This window comes from Drosophila willistoni (assembly GCF_018902025.1).
Source record: "Drosophila willistoni isolate 14030-0811.24 chromosome 2R unlocalized genomic scaffold, UCI_dwil_1.1 Seg167, whole genome shotgun sequence".
Lineage (NCBI taxonomy): Eukaryota > Metazoa > Arthropoda > Insecta > Diptera > Drosophilidae > Drosophila > Drosophila willistoni.
In genome coordinates, this window is record NW_025814050.1 from 11,060,579 (window position 1) to 11,076,407 (window position 15,829).

The 15,829-nt window shown below is 33.5% G+C and overlaps 1 protein-coding gene across 1 annotated transcript; it reads right to left on the reverse strand.

Annotated features, from left to right (window-relative positions):
• Positions 1 to 1,346: 1,346 nt before the first annotated feature.
• LOC6642571 (odorant receptor 22c) lies at positions 1,347 to 5,131 on the reverse strand. Its single transcript, XM_002064704.1, has 6 exons — positions 4,608 to 5,131; positions 4,190 to 4,380; positions 3,929 to 4,110; positions 2,192 to 2,293; positions 1,820 to 1,972; positions 1,347 to 1,397 (listed from the first exon to the last, which is right to left on the reverse strand). The coding sequence occupies exons 1-6, from the start codon at positions 5,129 to 5,131 to the stop codon at positions 1,347 to 1,349; spliced, it is 1,203 nt and encodes a 400-aa protein (XP_002064740.1).
• Between the last annotated feature and the right edge of the window lie 10,698 nt (positions 5,132 to 15,829).

A 15,829-nucleotide genomic window follows, 5' to 3' on the forward strand; every position in this document is an offset into this window, starting at 1 on the left:
ACAAAGATAAACATGAATAGAGATCAACAAAGGTGATTTTTTTTGCTAGATGCACTTCTTTTGTAATATTTATTTCTCTTCCAAAAGTAAATTTATTATTTGAACTTAAAACTTTTGTAATCAAAGCACTTGGTGTACTGGCAAATCTTTAAATAAAAATAATCAGACTGATTTATCGATTATGTATGTATTCGATTGTTTATTCTTAATAGTAAATGTCGTTTTATGGAAAGTCTAAGAAGAAAGGTTGAAGTAAGCAATCTCAACGCATTTTCAGGCAAAACTTAAACATGTGTTAAATATTTACTAAAACTTTCTAACCAAAATGGGTATATCTATAATGGGAATATATATAAATGGGTATATTTATCCCCATAATAATTGCCAAATGGCGGTTGTTATAAAGGTAGCTAATTTCTGTCCAAGCTTAGTTTAGTTAATTAACCTAATTGATGTTTAATATCGAGCATTAAATAGATGTTTTTAATACTTGCATAATTTTGTTAGAAACATATTTTGCATACATAAATAAAAACACGAGGAAAGGCAGAAAAGTAAACGAATTCTTTATTTGTTAAACTTACATATCGCCATATTACAACTGATACTTAACAATTAAATTTAATGTCATAACTCACTTAATTTTGTGTTAAATTACATTCAGTAGACACAAAGGAACAGGTAACCCCAGTCAAGAGCTTTTAAATACATTTTTAAAATACTAATAACTTTTCAGCCCGCCCTCGCTAGAAGTTGTATGAATTCATTTTCTTCTACAAGTAGAAGAAGCAGCCTTCAAGCAGATGAGACAAGAAAAACTTTCACTAATTTTAATAAACGTCTCAAGCAGGCGTCCCTTCTGTTGCAGTTGATGCTTGAAATTCAACACAAATTTTAATTGATATTCGTTGGGGAAAAAATCATAATAATAATAATAATAACAACAGCAACGAATGCTGCTAACATTCCCTGCAGGCCCAACAGGATAAAATGATTATAAGTTGAGCTCGGTAAGGCCATAAAAACGCGAAATGTTGACCCAATTAAAGCATCCATAGCCGCAAGTGTTTTTCATTAGTTTTGATTCGTAATGTTTTTAAATAAAAATAATTACCATAACACCCAAAAAATGACAACTTGTTGCGCTAAAGGCCAGACTGGGGCAGTATGAGAAATTTCTCTGTTTAATTTGTATAAATAATGAAAACGTACTAGAAGAAGAAGGGAGATGAACGGTAAGAGAATGTAACATATAAGCTCGTATCGCTTTGTCTCAATTTGAATTTGAATTGGAATTGCAATGCCAAATCTGCAATCCCAGGATATCAATCATACGCCACGTAGGCTTATAGAAATGTCTTCAGCAGTGTGATATATGAGCCAGTTGTGCTGAGTATCTGAGTGAAGGCAAAAAAGAAAAAACAAACAAACAGAAAAAAAGAGAATACAAATAAATTTATATGGATGCCATTGGAATAGAAATGTGAGTACACTGAGCAAATTAGTTGTAAGAGTATCAATATTGACTTTCTTAACTATTTGCTATTAGGTAATTAGGAAAGAAAAGTACTTTCACTTGGGTTAATGAAAGTAAAATAAACTAGTAAATCAATCAATTTCACTTTAAAATTTAAGCGAAACAAGCCAAATTTTCAAAAATATAAGTGTAGACACTTGAAAAAAAACTCAAAAGGACTCTAGTTCAGAGGCCAAATAATTCATCAAGCTTTGCTCAGTGCACAATATTTTTGTGTTGTTATAATTTTCAAAATCAAAAATTATGAGTGCCATTCTAATCACTTGTCTCGTTTCTTCTTACCGAACTGAAGGCTGGCAAAGAGGGCGTAAAAAATGGTACCGCAATTCTTTTAGCCCTCTGCGAACGTCGCAATATCATTAAAATCATTTTTCTAGTCCTGGCATCGCATTTGTACCACTCAATTTCGTATAGCACGTCCGCTACGGCAAGGCTCTGGCAAACATGACAGAGAGAAAAATAGATATCAAAAGGAAACTGGTTGGTTGCCATGCGGGGGGTGTGGCAGAGTGTAGCAAGTGGAGAAGCAATTGCTATAACAATTTGTTGTGTAATTAAAATTTTATCACAAGTACGCCATCATTTTTTATGCTTATGCCAAATTGAAATTACAGAAAAAACCCAAAAGTGAACCGCACAAAAAGTAATACTTACACTTTCGTTGACATGATTCCCGCCATAGCAATATAGAAACAGTTGGGTTAATGCCGCAATGCTATAGCAGATGTAGGTTAAGCCGCTCAATGATGATGTGTTCTGCGAATGGGAACCACAAAAAAAAACACATGAGAATAAATGAAAAGAAAATTTCTTGGTTAAAGGGTCCACTTGTAGTAATGGCATAAAGAATTCCAGCTAAATTATTTACTTTTGTACTTGAAACCGATTAAACTATAGGACTCAAAATCATGAATTTTCAATGCTAAGGTAAAGTGGTATAAGTATAGATAATGGACAGACAATTACTTTTAGTTTGCAAATGAGTGAACAACTTAATCATTTTTGTTTTTCCAATCGCAAGAAAGCAAAAAAATAATTCTTCAAATAGAATAAGAAACCTTCATCGTAAACCTTTTTTCTTATTTTGCCAATAAAACTACCTTATTGCAACTTGAAGCCTTTAAAAGTGAAACAAACTCTACTTGTTTCATTAGATGATATAAAGGTTAAAGAAGTTACAGTTACATTGCTGACTACTTACAGATAAATAGATTCATTGTTTCATTAGATAGTTTATATACTATTATAGTTTTAAATACTTCTTTAACAGGGAGTTTAAGTAATTAATCATCTATTAATAGGGACGTGGGCAGGACCTAGTCTAGGGGCAATTTTAAACTAAAAACGACTCTACTTAAAGTGTCTTACAGTTGATTTGAAATAAGGTATATACAAGCTGCTTAAAAAGTAAATTTCTTTTTCCTATAAGTAATTTTTGATATTGGTAGGAACATCTATTTCAATTTATACAATGTAAAACTCTGCCTCAAACGAGATAGTCGGTCTCCGAAGTTGATCGAAATATGTATACAGAATTTGTATTGTATTAAATTTGAAAACTCATTTTCAAAAATTACACTTTAAATGATATTAGCTTACCCTACAGAAATTGTCGTGGCAGTGGAGGACGTTTTTGGGATCTCTAAAGGCAGACCTTTTTTTTTAAAAAGTTTTCATAATTCACTCAAATTTCAAGAGTTTAAATATAATATATAATAAAAATGCTTCACCTAAGACGAGTTGTAAACTCAAAAACAGTCTCTCATGGGAATGCCTCTCAAACATACCTGATAAATAAATTTTTGTTTTTTAGTCTCCTTAAAAAGTATTTACTTAAAATATAGAAGTTAAAGAAGTTACATTGCTGACTATTTACAGATAACTATATTTAAAAAATTTAGAAGTTGGGTTAAAGGAACTTGAAACTCGTTAATAAAATAATAGATTTAATTTTTTCTAAGGAATTAAAGCGCTCATCATTTAGTTAAATATAACTCAAGATAAACAAGTAACTGAAAAACCACTTTAGAAACACCGAAACAGCAAAAGAGTCATGCATCCAGATATTTATCCGGTTTCCAGGAATTCCCTTTCGGCGACCGCGACACATCACCCCATCTCACCGCCCATACACACTACCGCACACCCCTCGCACTTTTTAAAACCAGTGAGTTTGTGCCCAGTGCCGCCGGAAAACGTGTGAAAGGCGCATTAAAAAGTTTTTGGCACAGTAACAGTAGCAATTCAGGCGCTTATAAATTTTCCGTCGAAGGCAAAGGCCAAAACCAGAAACCGAAATACATGACAAACAGGGAAAAACTTTTAAACGGCCGCCATTGCGACGACGATGGCGACGACCAGGTCCGAGAGACCCAAAAAGGGCTTACTTACCAACATGATGTCCAAAATGGTCGAGCACAGGACAAAAGCTGCGGACAGGAAATGCATTAAAACGATAACGGTGAACTGGCTCGTTAGGTCCGTGCACAAATCGATAATAGCATTATGTCTTTCGATGATAATTTGTAGCTTTTGCCGTATGCCATTGTTGATGGAAGTTGTGAATACATTCACTGCATGGGAAAAAACCATGAAAAACCATTGAAAACCATTATTCCACAATTTCAATTTATAGTTGGACCTTTCATTCACCTTCCTTAAAATCATCAAATGTTCTGCGAATATCCTGTTGCACGAGCCGAAAGACTCCGCAAATGTACATGCAACTGCAGAGAAAGTAACCATCGACAAAACTGAATGTGAATACAGTACAGAAACCGGATGCAGTCAACAGAAGATAGGTGAACGGAAACATGGGCTGCTGGATAGCAAAGGCGGGCAAACTAGACATCGAAGAAATAGAGACAGAGAAAGGCAAAGAAATGAAGGAATTAGAGCAAAGTGTTAGATTTGATTGAAACAGCTTGTGGATAAGGTACAGGAATTGCATCAAATGTAACTGCAATTGCAGAAGGTAAACAAACAAAAAACACATTTCAGTTGGAATACACTGCAAGGTATTCGTATACTCCTTTAAATTCCCAGTTCTTTGTACACATTGACCACTAACCTGATATTAAATGGCAACTCCACTTGTCCTGGCAACTCTTGCCACCAACGATACAGGGCCATTATCAAAGGCTGAACATTGAATGCTGTATTGGTCATACTGCCAGATGCAAGGAGCAGCAAACTAAGGCGATTCGCTGTCGTCGAGAGACCAACTAACATACGTTGGCTAACCTCATCTTGATTCTCATAAAGCATATGGCGTAGACGTTCACTCAGGCTATGCCATTGCGGCAAATGCATAAAAAATATGGTCATTTTCAATACACAAACGGCCTTGGTGCTGCCGGGACAGAAGGCCTCCAGGGCAATTACCAAATTGTCCAGGTGTAAACATCCATAGAGATTCTCCCCCACAGCACCAACTAAAACCACAAAGAAACTGAAGAAAAATACCAAACAGATATACCAAGGACGACTCCATCGGGGCCAAATGCCCACAATTAAGCCCGAGATGCGTGGTATGCGATAGAAACTATGGGCTATCAATGGTTCTGGCGTTAGTTTCAATGAACTGTCAATCATTGTTTTGTTTGGTATCCGTATCGTTGGCCAAACAACTACTACGGGGCAAAGTGTCGAAAGCACAAGACAGACAGGACTTGGTTTTTCCTTTTAGCCTGCTTTTTATATGCCCCCAAGCTAATTGCCTGGACTTGGCCATTGGCCATTGGCCGCCTTGCCTTTGACTTTAGTCAAAGTTTTAATTGTTTTTATGCTTACGTCTGCTTTTGCACTTGTCAGGCGAACCAGGACCTCATTCCATTGACCTGTTCCTGGTCTGACTGGTCTGACATTCCTTGGCCACTTCACCTTCTTTCGCTTTGCGTGTCACCTTCTTTGTCTTTGATTATGGTTACCATTTCTCGTTTCTTTATTTTCTTCTAGATTGGTTTTATTTTTCTATTTGTTTACTTTAACTTTGTAGCTTCTGGTACAACTTTTTTATTCCCCACTTTACCATCTTCTGTAAAAGGTATTTTTCTCTTGTCTTTTCTTTGTGTCTATTGCACAACAATTAAATAGAAGAACAAAAAAAGTTGTAAGAAACAAAAACGAATACTAATTTAATTAATTGTTAGGTGGTAAAAAGTTGAGATTTTTGTTTACTTCTGTTTGCTTAAATTTTGTTCTTTTTATTTTTAATTGCTGTCACGCCCTAATTAATGGGTTCTACGAAGTCACTTATTTATTTCAAGAGTTTCATTTATATAAATATTTACTAGGTTGCAGGACAACAACTTGGGAATTTATAATGATTTTTGAATATTAAACAGCTGAAAAAAGTCAGAAGTAAGTACATTTAATTCTAAGTTAACAAAATTTAATTGATTTCTTTTAATTTATTTCAAAATGTGATTGTATTTAAGACTTTGTGCTTCTGTTTGAAAAAAACATTAATTATAATTAAAGGATAACTTAAGACTTTATCATCTCCCTATCATTAAAATTAATGTTAATATGACAGCAAGAGAGATTCTTAAATTATGATTTCTTTAAAAGTCCAAGGGTTATGTAAAAAACTTTGAATTTTAGTTTTGGTTCAATTAAACACTTTTGGAATACAGGTATTCTTCCTTTTTTTAGACAACTCATGTCTCAAAATAGTATTTTTCGATTTTGTATAATGTATTTTTTTCCTTTCTCGATTTCATATTGGGCTCTTTGCAACAAAACTGAAGAAATTTCTGATACATCATCTTAATGCCATTACAAATTATAGAAATAAATTAAAACATTAAAACTGTTCACAAAATAATTATAATGTATTATAGAAGCTTTTTATACCCTTGCAAAAAGGGTATATTAATTTTGGTCAGAAGTGTGCAACGCATAGAAGGAAGCATTTCCGACCATATAAAGTATATATATTCTTGATCGACACGACGAGACGAGTTCAAATAGCCATGTCCGTCCGTCCGTCCGTCCGTCCGTCCGTCCGTCCGTCCGTCCGTCCGTCCGTCCGTCCGTCTGGATCAACGCAAACTCCTCCTAGACCGTAAGAGCTACAGAGCTGAAATTTTGCATGTAGGCTTGTATATACTGCAGGCGTTGTATATCTCGGATTCAGCCGGATCGGATCACTATATCATATAGCTCCCATACAAAAGGCAAAGTCACGAACAGTGACTTTTCTTAATAACTTCGTTATTTCCTGAGCGATTGTCGTGAATTTTAATATTGGTGAGTTAATTACACATATAAACGACTATGCCAAATTTGATCAAGATCGGGTGACTATATCATATAGCTCCCATAGGAACGATCTTTCGAAAACAGTGACTTTGGTGAATAACTTCGTTACTTTTGACGCGATTGCTTTCAAATTAAACATTTATTAGTTTAATATATCTGTTAATGATTGTGCCAAATTTGATAAGGATCGGGTAACTATATCATATAGCTCCCATAGGAACGATCGGTGGAAAACAGTGACTTTCATCAATAACTCCGTTATTTCCTATGTAGGCCGTTCTTTCGCAAACATTAGCCTTTTTAGCTTAAACGTTTTTCCACTTTTGATGGCTATAGGTAAGGAAAGAGTTACCAAAAATGTTGCAAGGGTATACAAACTTTGACGCGGTCGAAGTTAGCCCCGGCCCTCTGGTTATATATAAAACCGTTTTACATACTAAATTCAATTACATATATTCTGCATCAAAACTCTGTCCTTATAGTATATTCTTCAATTAAAACGAAAATCGAGATCCAATAAGTCCTTGTAAGACAATATTCCCATTTTTGAAAGAAGAATAATATGTAAATATGTATATGAAAAATAATAAAATTGCATTAATTATAAAACCATAAATTTTTAACACTTTTCAAAATCGCTTACACACATTAAAGTACTTTAAAAGAATTTTTAAAACAAATGATAGCTATTTCACTAATGAGTAAACTTTAAACAGGACTAAAATAAATTGGATTGCTAACAAAATAATTCTCAAATTGACTTTGTCCAATGAAATGTGAAATTTAACTAGACAGTTTTGTGGGCAAAAGATGAATGAACAAAAGCAAATAATGTTCCAGAACGACGTTTGACAAATCATGAAAGAATTTCAATTTGCATAACGAAGCATTGCATCTGTTTTTATGGTATTAGTTGGCAATTGTTGTTAAGGGTAAAATCAATTATAGGATTTAGACCAATAGTCAACCATGTCAGAGATTTTGTTTGTAGTGCAGTTGGCAGATTTCTATATAAGTACTTTCCATCCATTAATTTCCTTTTCATTGCAAAAGCTCAAAAACAATCTAAAATACAATCTTATTATATAAGTATATACAAAGGTAAAGGCATATTTGTAGGTTGCAGAGTAAATAGGCTCTGTGGCCAATCAATCTATCAAAACCACATGTCCATTTTCAAGTCTATGTAAAAGCTAAAGCTAATCCTGTTAGAACAACTGTATCAACGCCTATTCAGGAGGTATCAATGCGAGTAAGTAGGCCACACACACACACACTCACACTTACACCCACCTACTGCAGTTTATTTTGCAAGTCTGTGTGACATATATCAACAACGAAGAGAGAGAGCGAGAGAGCTAAAGGGCAGAGCATCCTACACCTGCATATTGGGTGCATCAGCATATTCAATAAGTGGCCAACTCGGCGTATGCGCAACTTGTGCCGCATAAGCGCACGTCAAGTGTTTGCCAGTTGACCAGTAAACCTTTTCCCCTTTCTCTCCATGCATGCAAATATTGTATAGAGCTTCGCCATAAACCAAGGCCCCTGATGATCGCATAGGAACATGGACTCTGTCCCTTTCTCTGCCTGTTTGGACACTTGGACCATCCAAGCAATTATGTAATATGCAAATTGAAAGATTAAACAAGAGGCAAAGATTTATGCGTTGGCCAAAAGGGGGACACTAGCCCATATGTGTATCCCTATACTGTGATAAGTAAAAACGGGTAGTTGCATATTGGTAAATATCAAATATATTTCAGCTTGCAACTGAACATAAGGCAAACCTGGGCGTTCGATTAAAAGTTCCTTCTTAGTTAGGTTAAATTTAGCTCAAGCTAGCCTTTTACCTTTAACACACTGTGACACACTTTGCCACATTGTTGTGGGTGGTTTATGGGGGAAGGGTGGAGGCACGGGGTCGCTAGTCAATTGCAAAAAATCACTGCCACTTGCTGGTCAGCCCATTCTATGTCTATGGTCTTGTTGGTTTGTTGCCTGTCAGTTGGCTCTTTTGGGGTTGCCCTTTTATTAAGTCTATGCCCTCAGACTTTGTGTATAGAAATAGAAACGACACTGAGTACACCAGTTTTCCATTAAAATTTCACTCGAATGGAGACGTTGCGTTATCTATCTCTAGTTGGTGATGCTTTTGGTTGGTTCGCCTTCTCCTTCCCTCAATGTGTGCGTGACAATTGCATTTCCGTTTCCGTTGTCGTATTCATATTCTTTGTGGTGGCTGCCTCTGCTACTCTTGCTGTTTTTGGCAGCAAAACTATGGCCTTGGCCTCAATTTCAATTTCTTAAACGATCCCCAACGAACAAACAAAAAAAAAAAAACAAAAAAATACCATCATAAATTGCAATTCACATTCATTCATATTTGGAAAATTTTTGGTTGGGATTTTTTTTTCTTTTTTCTTGCTTTTCCATGCATCATCGTCACTAGCTAGCATTGAGTTATGTGGCAATAAATTTATTTTGTACTTTCAATGGTTTCCTTCTCTCTTTCCCTCTCTCACCCGATACTAGCACACATTTAATGCTAACGCCATTGATTATGCAACAGGATGTAATTGGGTGTGGGACAACAGTGCGTATGATTTTGGTCATGTTTTCTCTGCAATTAGCTGCCAAAATAGAACCTAATTAACAAATCAGAGCTAAAAAAAACAAAAAATTTGTATCATTGGCGTCTCAACTTTATACAAGTGAATTAATAATAATTTATTTTTAAATTTTTGAAATATTGCATATGTTTTCACTAAATTGGCATTTAACATCTTAAAACGAAAAAAGGATATTAATTTAAGCGTCAAATTTCGCTTTATTTCGGTTCGTCGTAAGATTACTTAAGTAAAAAATTCACACGCCATTTAGGTTAAGAGATTTCATCCTATAAACTATATTCAAGATGGTCATATAAACTGTGACACGCACCACAAATCGCAAATAGAGATTGGCCTCCCCCGACCCACATCCCGTTGCCCCTCTCAGTTGTTCATGCCCTCATAGGTACAAGGGGTTTTTTATGGGCTTTGCCACGTAATTCAAATGCAAAGGCAAAGAAGGTATGCAAAAAAAAAACATAGGATAAAAACTACTACTAAAGCAACCCACGTGAAAGTTATAACTTGGTAGTAAATGCGCAAAACCAAGCGTGGATACGTTAGATACATGAATCCTTATGCACATCTGAAGGAGGATGGGAAGGAGGATGAATATAAAGGAGAGACATGCTTGGCAATAAAAATCCAGTTTACTGGGAACAGAATGAGAGAAAAGATGCTGCTGCTGCTGCTGCTGGTGTTGCTCTAACAATAAGCAGGGCAATGTGTTGCACATTTCAGAAAGCAAAGTTGCACAAATGTGTGAAAATTGTACAACACTCACACACACACAGACACACACGTTTGTACATTTACACAAACAGGCACGAACAAACGCAAAGGGAAGCAAACACTTGCAGGAAGGGCGTAAAATGCAATTGAAAAATGCCACAGTTTTGCATAAATCAGCAGGAAAAGCGCCAAAAATGGCGCACACAAACAAGCAGGAGCAATGGCAAAACGTTCCAGCAGGAACTCACAGAAGTAGACACAACCCAGCTACAACATCCTGCCAAAGCCAAGGCAAACATGGCCACAGGCGACCCGTAAACATGGCCAACACATGTGAGGCAAAGACAGACACAACTACCTCCTCCTACGGATCCTCCTCCTGGACAGCGCCGACACGCCCATCCCAACCGCAGATATAATTTACTGATAATGCAATTGCCGTTTAAACGCAACGCACGCGCCACCTGCTACAGTTTTTGGTTGTCCTGCCAGCTTCACTTCAAGCCCAAAATGGGACGCAAAATACCGTTGAAATTTGTTGCCACAAAACTGATACAAATGGCAAAAACAAAACTTTACAAATACCCTGAAAAAAAAACTTTTTACCCCAATTTGGTTTTTTTTTTTTGTTTGTTAACTTTACAAATATTTTGTGCGGGGGGACATGCAAACAAATTAAATTTCAACCGTTGTGGACACATAGATATAAATCTACCAATTGACAGTTTTTTTTCTATACAATTTTATTTTCAAAAGGATAGAGAATGTAAAAGATTGACAAACAATTTTATTAAATTTCAGAAGGTAAGAAATATTTTTTAAGGATCTGTACGAATACTTAAAGTTAGTCACAGAAAAAATCGAATAAAATTAACCTCAAGTCCAGTATAAGACTAGAAAACCAAAAATGCAAATAGGCAATAGGCAAGAAAAACAGGTACAAAAAATGCTCCATAAAAATATTATCCTTTTCCAAAACTAATACATACAGTCTTACCTTAAGATAATAGTATTACCTTAATACATCCTAGATTTAATTATTATAATGAATCGACTAACTTCCATTAAAAATTCAGAAAAAAAGCATATTTACCATGTCAAATAAATATTTCAAGACAAAGATTTTGAAGTATTATTGAATTTTTGTACACATTTTTCTAAAAAATTAATGCGAATAGAGCTTCGTCTTAAAATAAGTTATAGTTATTTCCCTTTAAATTGAATAAATTTGGAACAAAAAGTACAGAATTTGACGATCTCCCTTAGGAACTCTCCCAGATATGATTCTAGCTACGCCAACTCTCCCAGATATGAATCTAGCTACGTCATTGTACTTAATACAAGAAAAGTGTATATTATATATTAATTACAAGCAAAATTTTTTTTTGGGAGACTAAAAATATTTAGCCATATAAATATAGCCATATATATGTACATACATACGTAGTCAGTCACTTGTAGATAAAATATCCAATTGATCCAATCAAAAAGGCAACTGTAGGATGTAGTTATAGTCTAGGCCTATGGCCATGGATCTTCATAGTCGTTGCAAAAATAGTTAGGTTGACAGTCTATAATATTTACTATACTAAACCTATACTAAATATACTTTATATATTTATAAGAACTTATAACTTTTAATATTTAATAATCTTTATTATTGTCTTGAGTGAAAAATAGAAAACACTTCTCCATCGAAACATTTATTTTTCTTAATAGAAACTGAAGAACTGATTATGCCTTTTTGGAATCAATTAAAGTTGAATGCTGTTCCTAAATCTAATTATTCAGTTAAGTTTCAGCTTTAGCCCTTCAAAGCCTTAGTATTCAAAGACCTTTGTGTAGTGCATGGCCCCCAAAACAAGTAAATCCATTTTATAGGGTATCACAAATCTGTCAAACATGGCCAAACGAACATAGTTAAACTGCATAAATATTGCAACGGCATGACTCGACATCGGCTCTGGACATCGTCATGGCGAACTCTTCACTTCAGTGCACTCCTCTCTAACATTTCAGCTGCTGCCTGTTACTGCAGTTGACAATGTTGTGTGTTATTTTTTTTTTTTCCTTCAAGTGGTAAGCCAGGGACAACGGAAGTCTATAGAAAACAGTTAGTCAGCTAGTCATATCCAGTGAAAGACCAAAAAAGAAATAAAAAACTAAAACGAACCGACAAATAAAAAATAAAAAGTGCAGTTTGCTCCTTGCTTCGCATACAAAATTTGATTTGCTTTCGTGGCGCGATTTGTAGGTTTAACTTAACTTGGCGATATAAATAGTTTTCCCTTTGCTTTTTTTTTTTTTTTGACCAAGAGCAATGCAAGAGAAACTTTTCAATGGCAATTTGTATATTTTTACTACTTTTAGCTGACAGCAGCAAATGTTTTCATTTCCGTTTGGCAGCGTCTTTTAGATCTAATAAAATGATGTCAAAATATACTTTAAAGATGTCAAAATAAAGTCAGTAAAATTAAGAAACTTGCCTATTTATTAAGTTATCTAACCTGAGTCATGATAAAGTTAAGAGCTGGTAAGTTTCTTTGATATCACATATAGTTGAGAGTTATATTTAGCCAAACTAAACTCATAGTTCATTCAAAAACATGAACGTCAATTCCATTAGAAAATATGATTTGAAATATGTAAAAACAATTTTAATTAACTTCTCTTAATTCATCAACTCTTAAAACTCTAGTCTCTAGGGTTAACCACTTGACTATAATAAACTTTATACAATTAATCAACAAGTTAATCAAATATTTGCCAATTAAGTCAATCAACCAATGAAAGAATGATTGAAAAATATTTTTTAGCCTAAAGGTCATTGTCTTAAGGTCATTGGAATTTTGAAAAAGTCAATAAATAAATAAATTGTAAGAGCAAATTTTGTTATTTCTATTTCCACAACCTTGGCCAGGACCTTTTTTTCTTTACCCACTAATAATTTTGCAGCTTTAAACTTTGGTTTCCTTATTGGCTTAAATTGCCAAGTTTACGATGTGCGATATATTTCACTTCTTTGAATACCTTTGTGATGGTTTCTGCTGTGTCTTGGTAACAGTTTGCTTTATGATATTATATAATTTACATAGTTCACTCTCTCACCTAAACCATAATTATTTAGCCAAAGTTTTAGTTAGACAAGTTCAAAAAGAGGTGAGCCAAGTATCTTTGGTTTTCACACACCCAGACAGAAAGAGAGGGGGAAAAAGAGGGAGAGAATGACAAGAATAAGTCGAGTTATGACACACAACACACACTAGTTACATATAAATTTACTAAATTTATTCATAAAAACATAGTCAAGGACAAAATCAGTTTAAACTTTAGACTTAAGATTATCCTTTAGCACAGTGGAGATAAAAAAAAGTAAAATCTACATATTTCAGTTTTTTTATAGAAAAATAACGAACTTTTGTTTTAATTATATTGAAAAAATGCAAATACATTTAATAAGGTTCTTAGTAAAGTCACTAAATATAATAAAACAATAAATTCAATAGACAACAATCAGATTTTATAACATACTACAATACTATAAATTATAATTAATAAAAAGAAAACGAAAAAAAGGGAACAAAATGTAAAAAACCATATATTTATATTAATCGAAAATGTTAAAAAAATATGAAAATTTATAAATTTGACTATTTATAATCTAAACCAACTATATGAACCTTAATTTGCAATTAGACACAAATGAGTTAATACGAATCGGGCTAGGTTAGAGAGTTTAAGATAATGAAGAAATTAAGATATATTTTTCCAACTTAATGAGATTGAACTTTTTATCAATAACTTTACCCAAGAAAAAAGGTAAACCCAAATGGGTGAATGATATTCCCTACTTAAAACCACAATATCTATGAAAAACTATGTAATTACTTGAGCTTTGATATTATGTGGTATAAAATATAGATATTTAAAAGAATTGAAGTATGTATTTAAGACAGAAATATAGTCAAGATATGGAACATACATACAAATGTATATTATATAGACATGGATCTTTAAAAACTCGCATAAGAAGTTGAAGCGCCTTCATAATATACCCTGGAATTTCTTTATTAGGTGGTTGTTTGACAGCTGCATGACTGAAGAAGGTTGTCAAAGTTAATTATTATTAAAATACAGGCTAATATGTCTACATTTCAGAACTTTACTTTAATAAGAGAGAAATGGATTGCGAAAAAATACCTTTGAAAGCTATTTTCCTAAACAAAAATGACTTCATTCTCAGATATAATTTCCACAGAACTTTTCTAGACCGAGTTGAATCGCCAACATTTTGAATAGATTAAGCAGTTGGTCAATTCTTTTCGAAATCCTCAATTTTTTTTGTCTAGATTTTGACTTCTTTTTGAAGTTAATAAAAACTGGATTTTAGCCAGCATTAGAAACATAATAATTTATAGGATTTCTAAATCCAAATTTACTCAAAATCATGCTTTATTCTATTCCAAAATAAATGCAAGAAAGTTTTTGTTGTCTCAACTAACTAACAAAGCAAATAACTTAAAATAACTTAACTAAGCAAATAACTTCATATTTTTAAATTATTAATAACCTAATTCTCTGAAATAATTTCGTTTAAATACATTTTCCAAATTAAAAAACTGAAAATATTACATACTTCAGAGTGATCAAAAAATTAGGTGACTCTCTATATATTATTCTCCATAGAGCCGCTTAAAAAATAATAAACATCAGTTTAGCCATACTTTTTTTTTTGACCACAAATAATTTGCATGTTAGCAAAACTCAGTTTAATGTAATTGCATTCATAGGAGATATAAATTGAAATAAAAGTTAAATACTTAATTTTTGGCCAAATTGAAGTTATTTTTTCAATTATCATAGTCAGAAAATAAGTGCATAAATACATATACATACATATATATACTTATGTATGCACACACAAATGTACATTGTTGTAGGTAAAGTATAAACATTTTTGGGATTATATTTTCATTCTGTTATTATTTAATTTGCGCAACATTTTCTTAGTGTTGTTTGATGAGTAAAATTTTGAATTTGCATTTTGTGTAAGAATTTTTGGTTTGTTGTCTAGGATTTTGCATTTCCATTACACTAATTCATGTATTTTATTACACTTCCTTGCATTTCTGGTTGTTGGCTTTAAACATTTAGCTCTGCACAACAAAATAATTTATGCTACACACTGTTTAATTGCCAAGCTACTGGATGGGTGTGCCCCACACACAAACACACATACACTGTGTGTGGGTGTGTGGCGAATAAACTGAGCTGCAACAGTTTCTAAATGCTAGCTTGCATATCTTCCAGTTGAGTAATAAGATTATTAGTTCCACTCTAAGGCACAAACACAAACGTATTATAAATCCTAAAACCCCAGTAGTGGAATGCTCTTTCTCTTCTACTTCTTCAGCCCCTTTTACTGACATTTCCCTTCATCGAAGGTCTCCCTCTCTATCTTACACCTACTCACAGCTGTGAGTTGTAACAAAATTTAAAACGAATTTTACATATATATTTCTAGATTTACTTAAGCTTAATTCTTTGACATTGAAATTTATATCTATGCACATATGCCACATAAATTCCATGAGAAAAATCTTTTAATGATTTAATATGTTTTACTTGTAAATCAAATATGTAGGTAAATTATGGGGAAAATACTTTCTAAACATAAATTTTG

Coding starts and splice junctions, on each gene's coding strand:
- LOC6642571 (XM_002064704.1), bottom strand. CDS start 5,131: ATGATTGACAGTTCATTGAAACTAACGCCAGAACCATTGATAGCCCAT. Junction 2,294..3,928: donor CCATTTTGGACATCATGTTG/GTAAGTAAGCCC, acceptor TCCCATTCGCAG/AACACATCATCATTGAGCGG. Junction 1,398..1,819: donor CTTTGCCAGCCTTCAGTTCG/GTAAGAAGAAAC, acceptor GCCTTCACTCAG/ATACTCAGCACAACTGGCTC.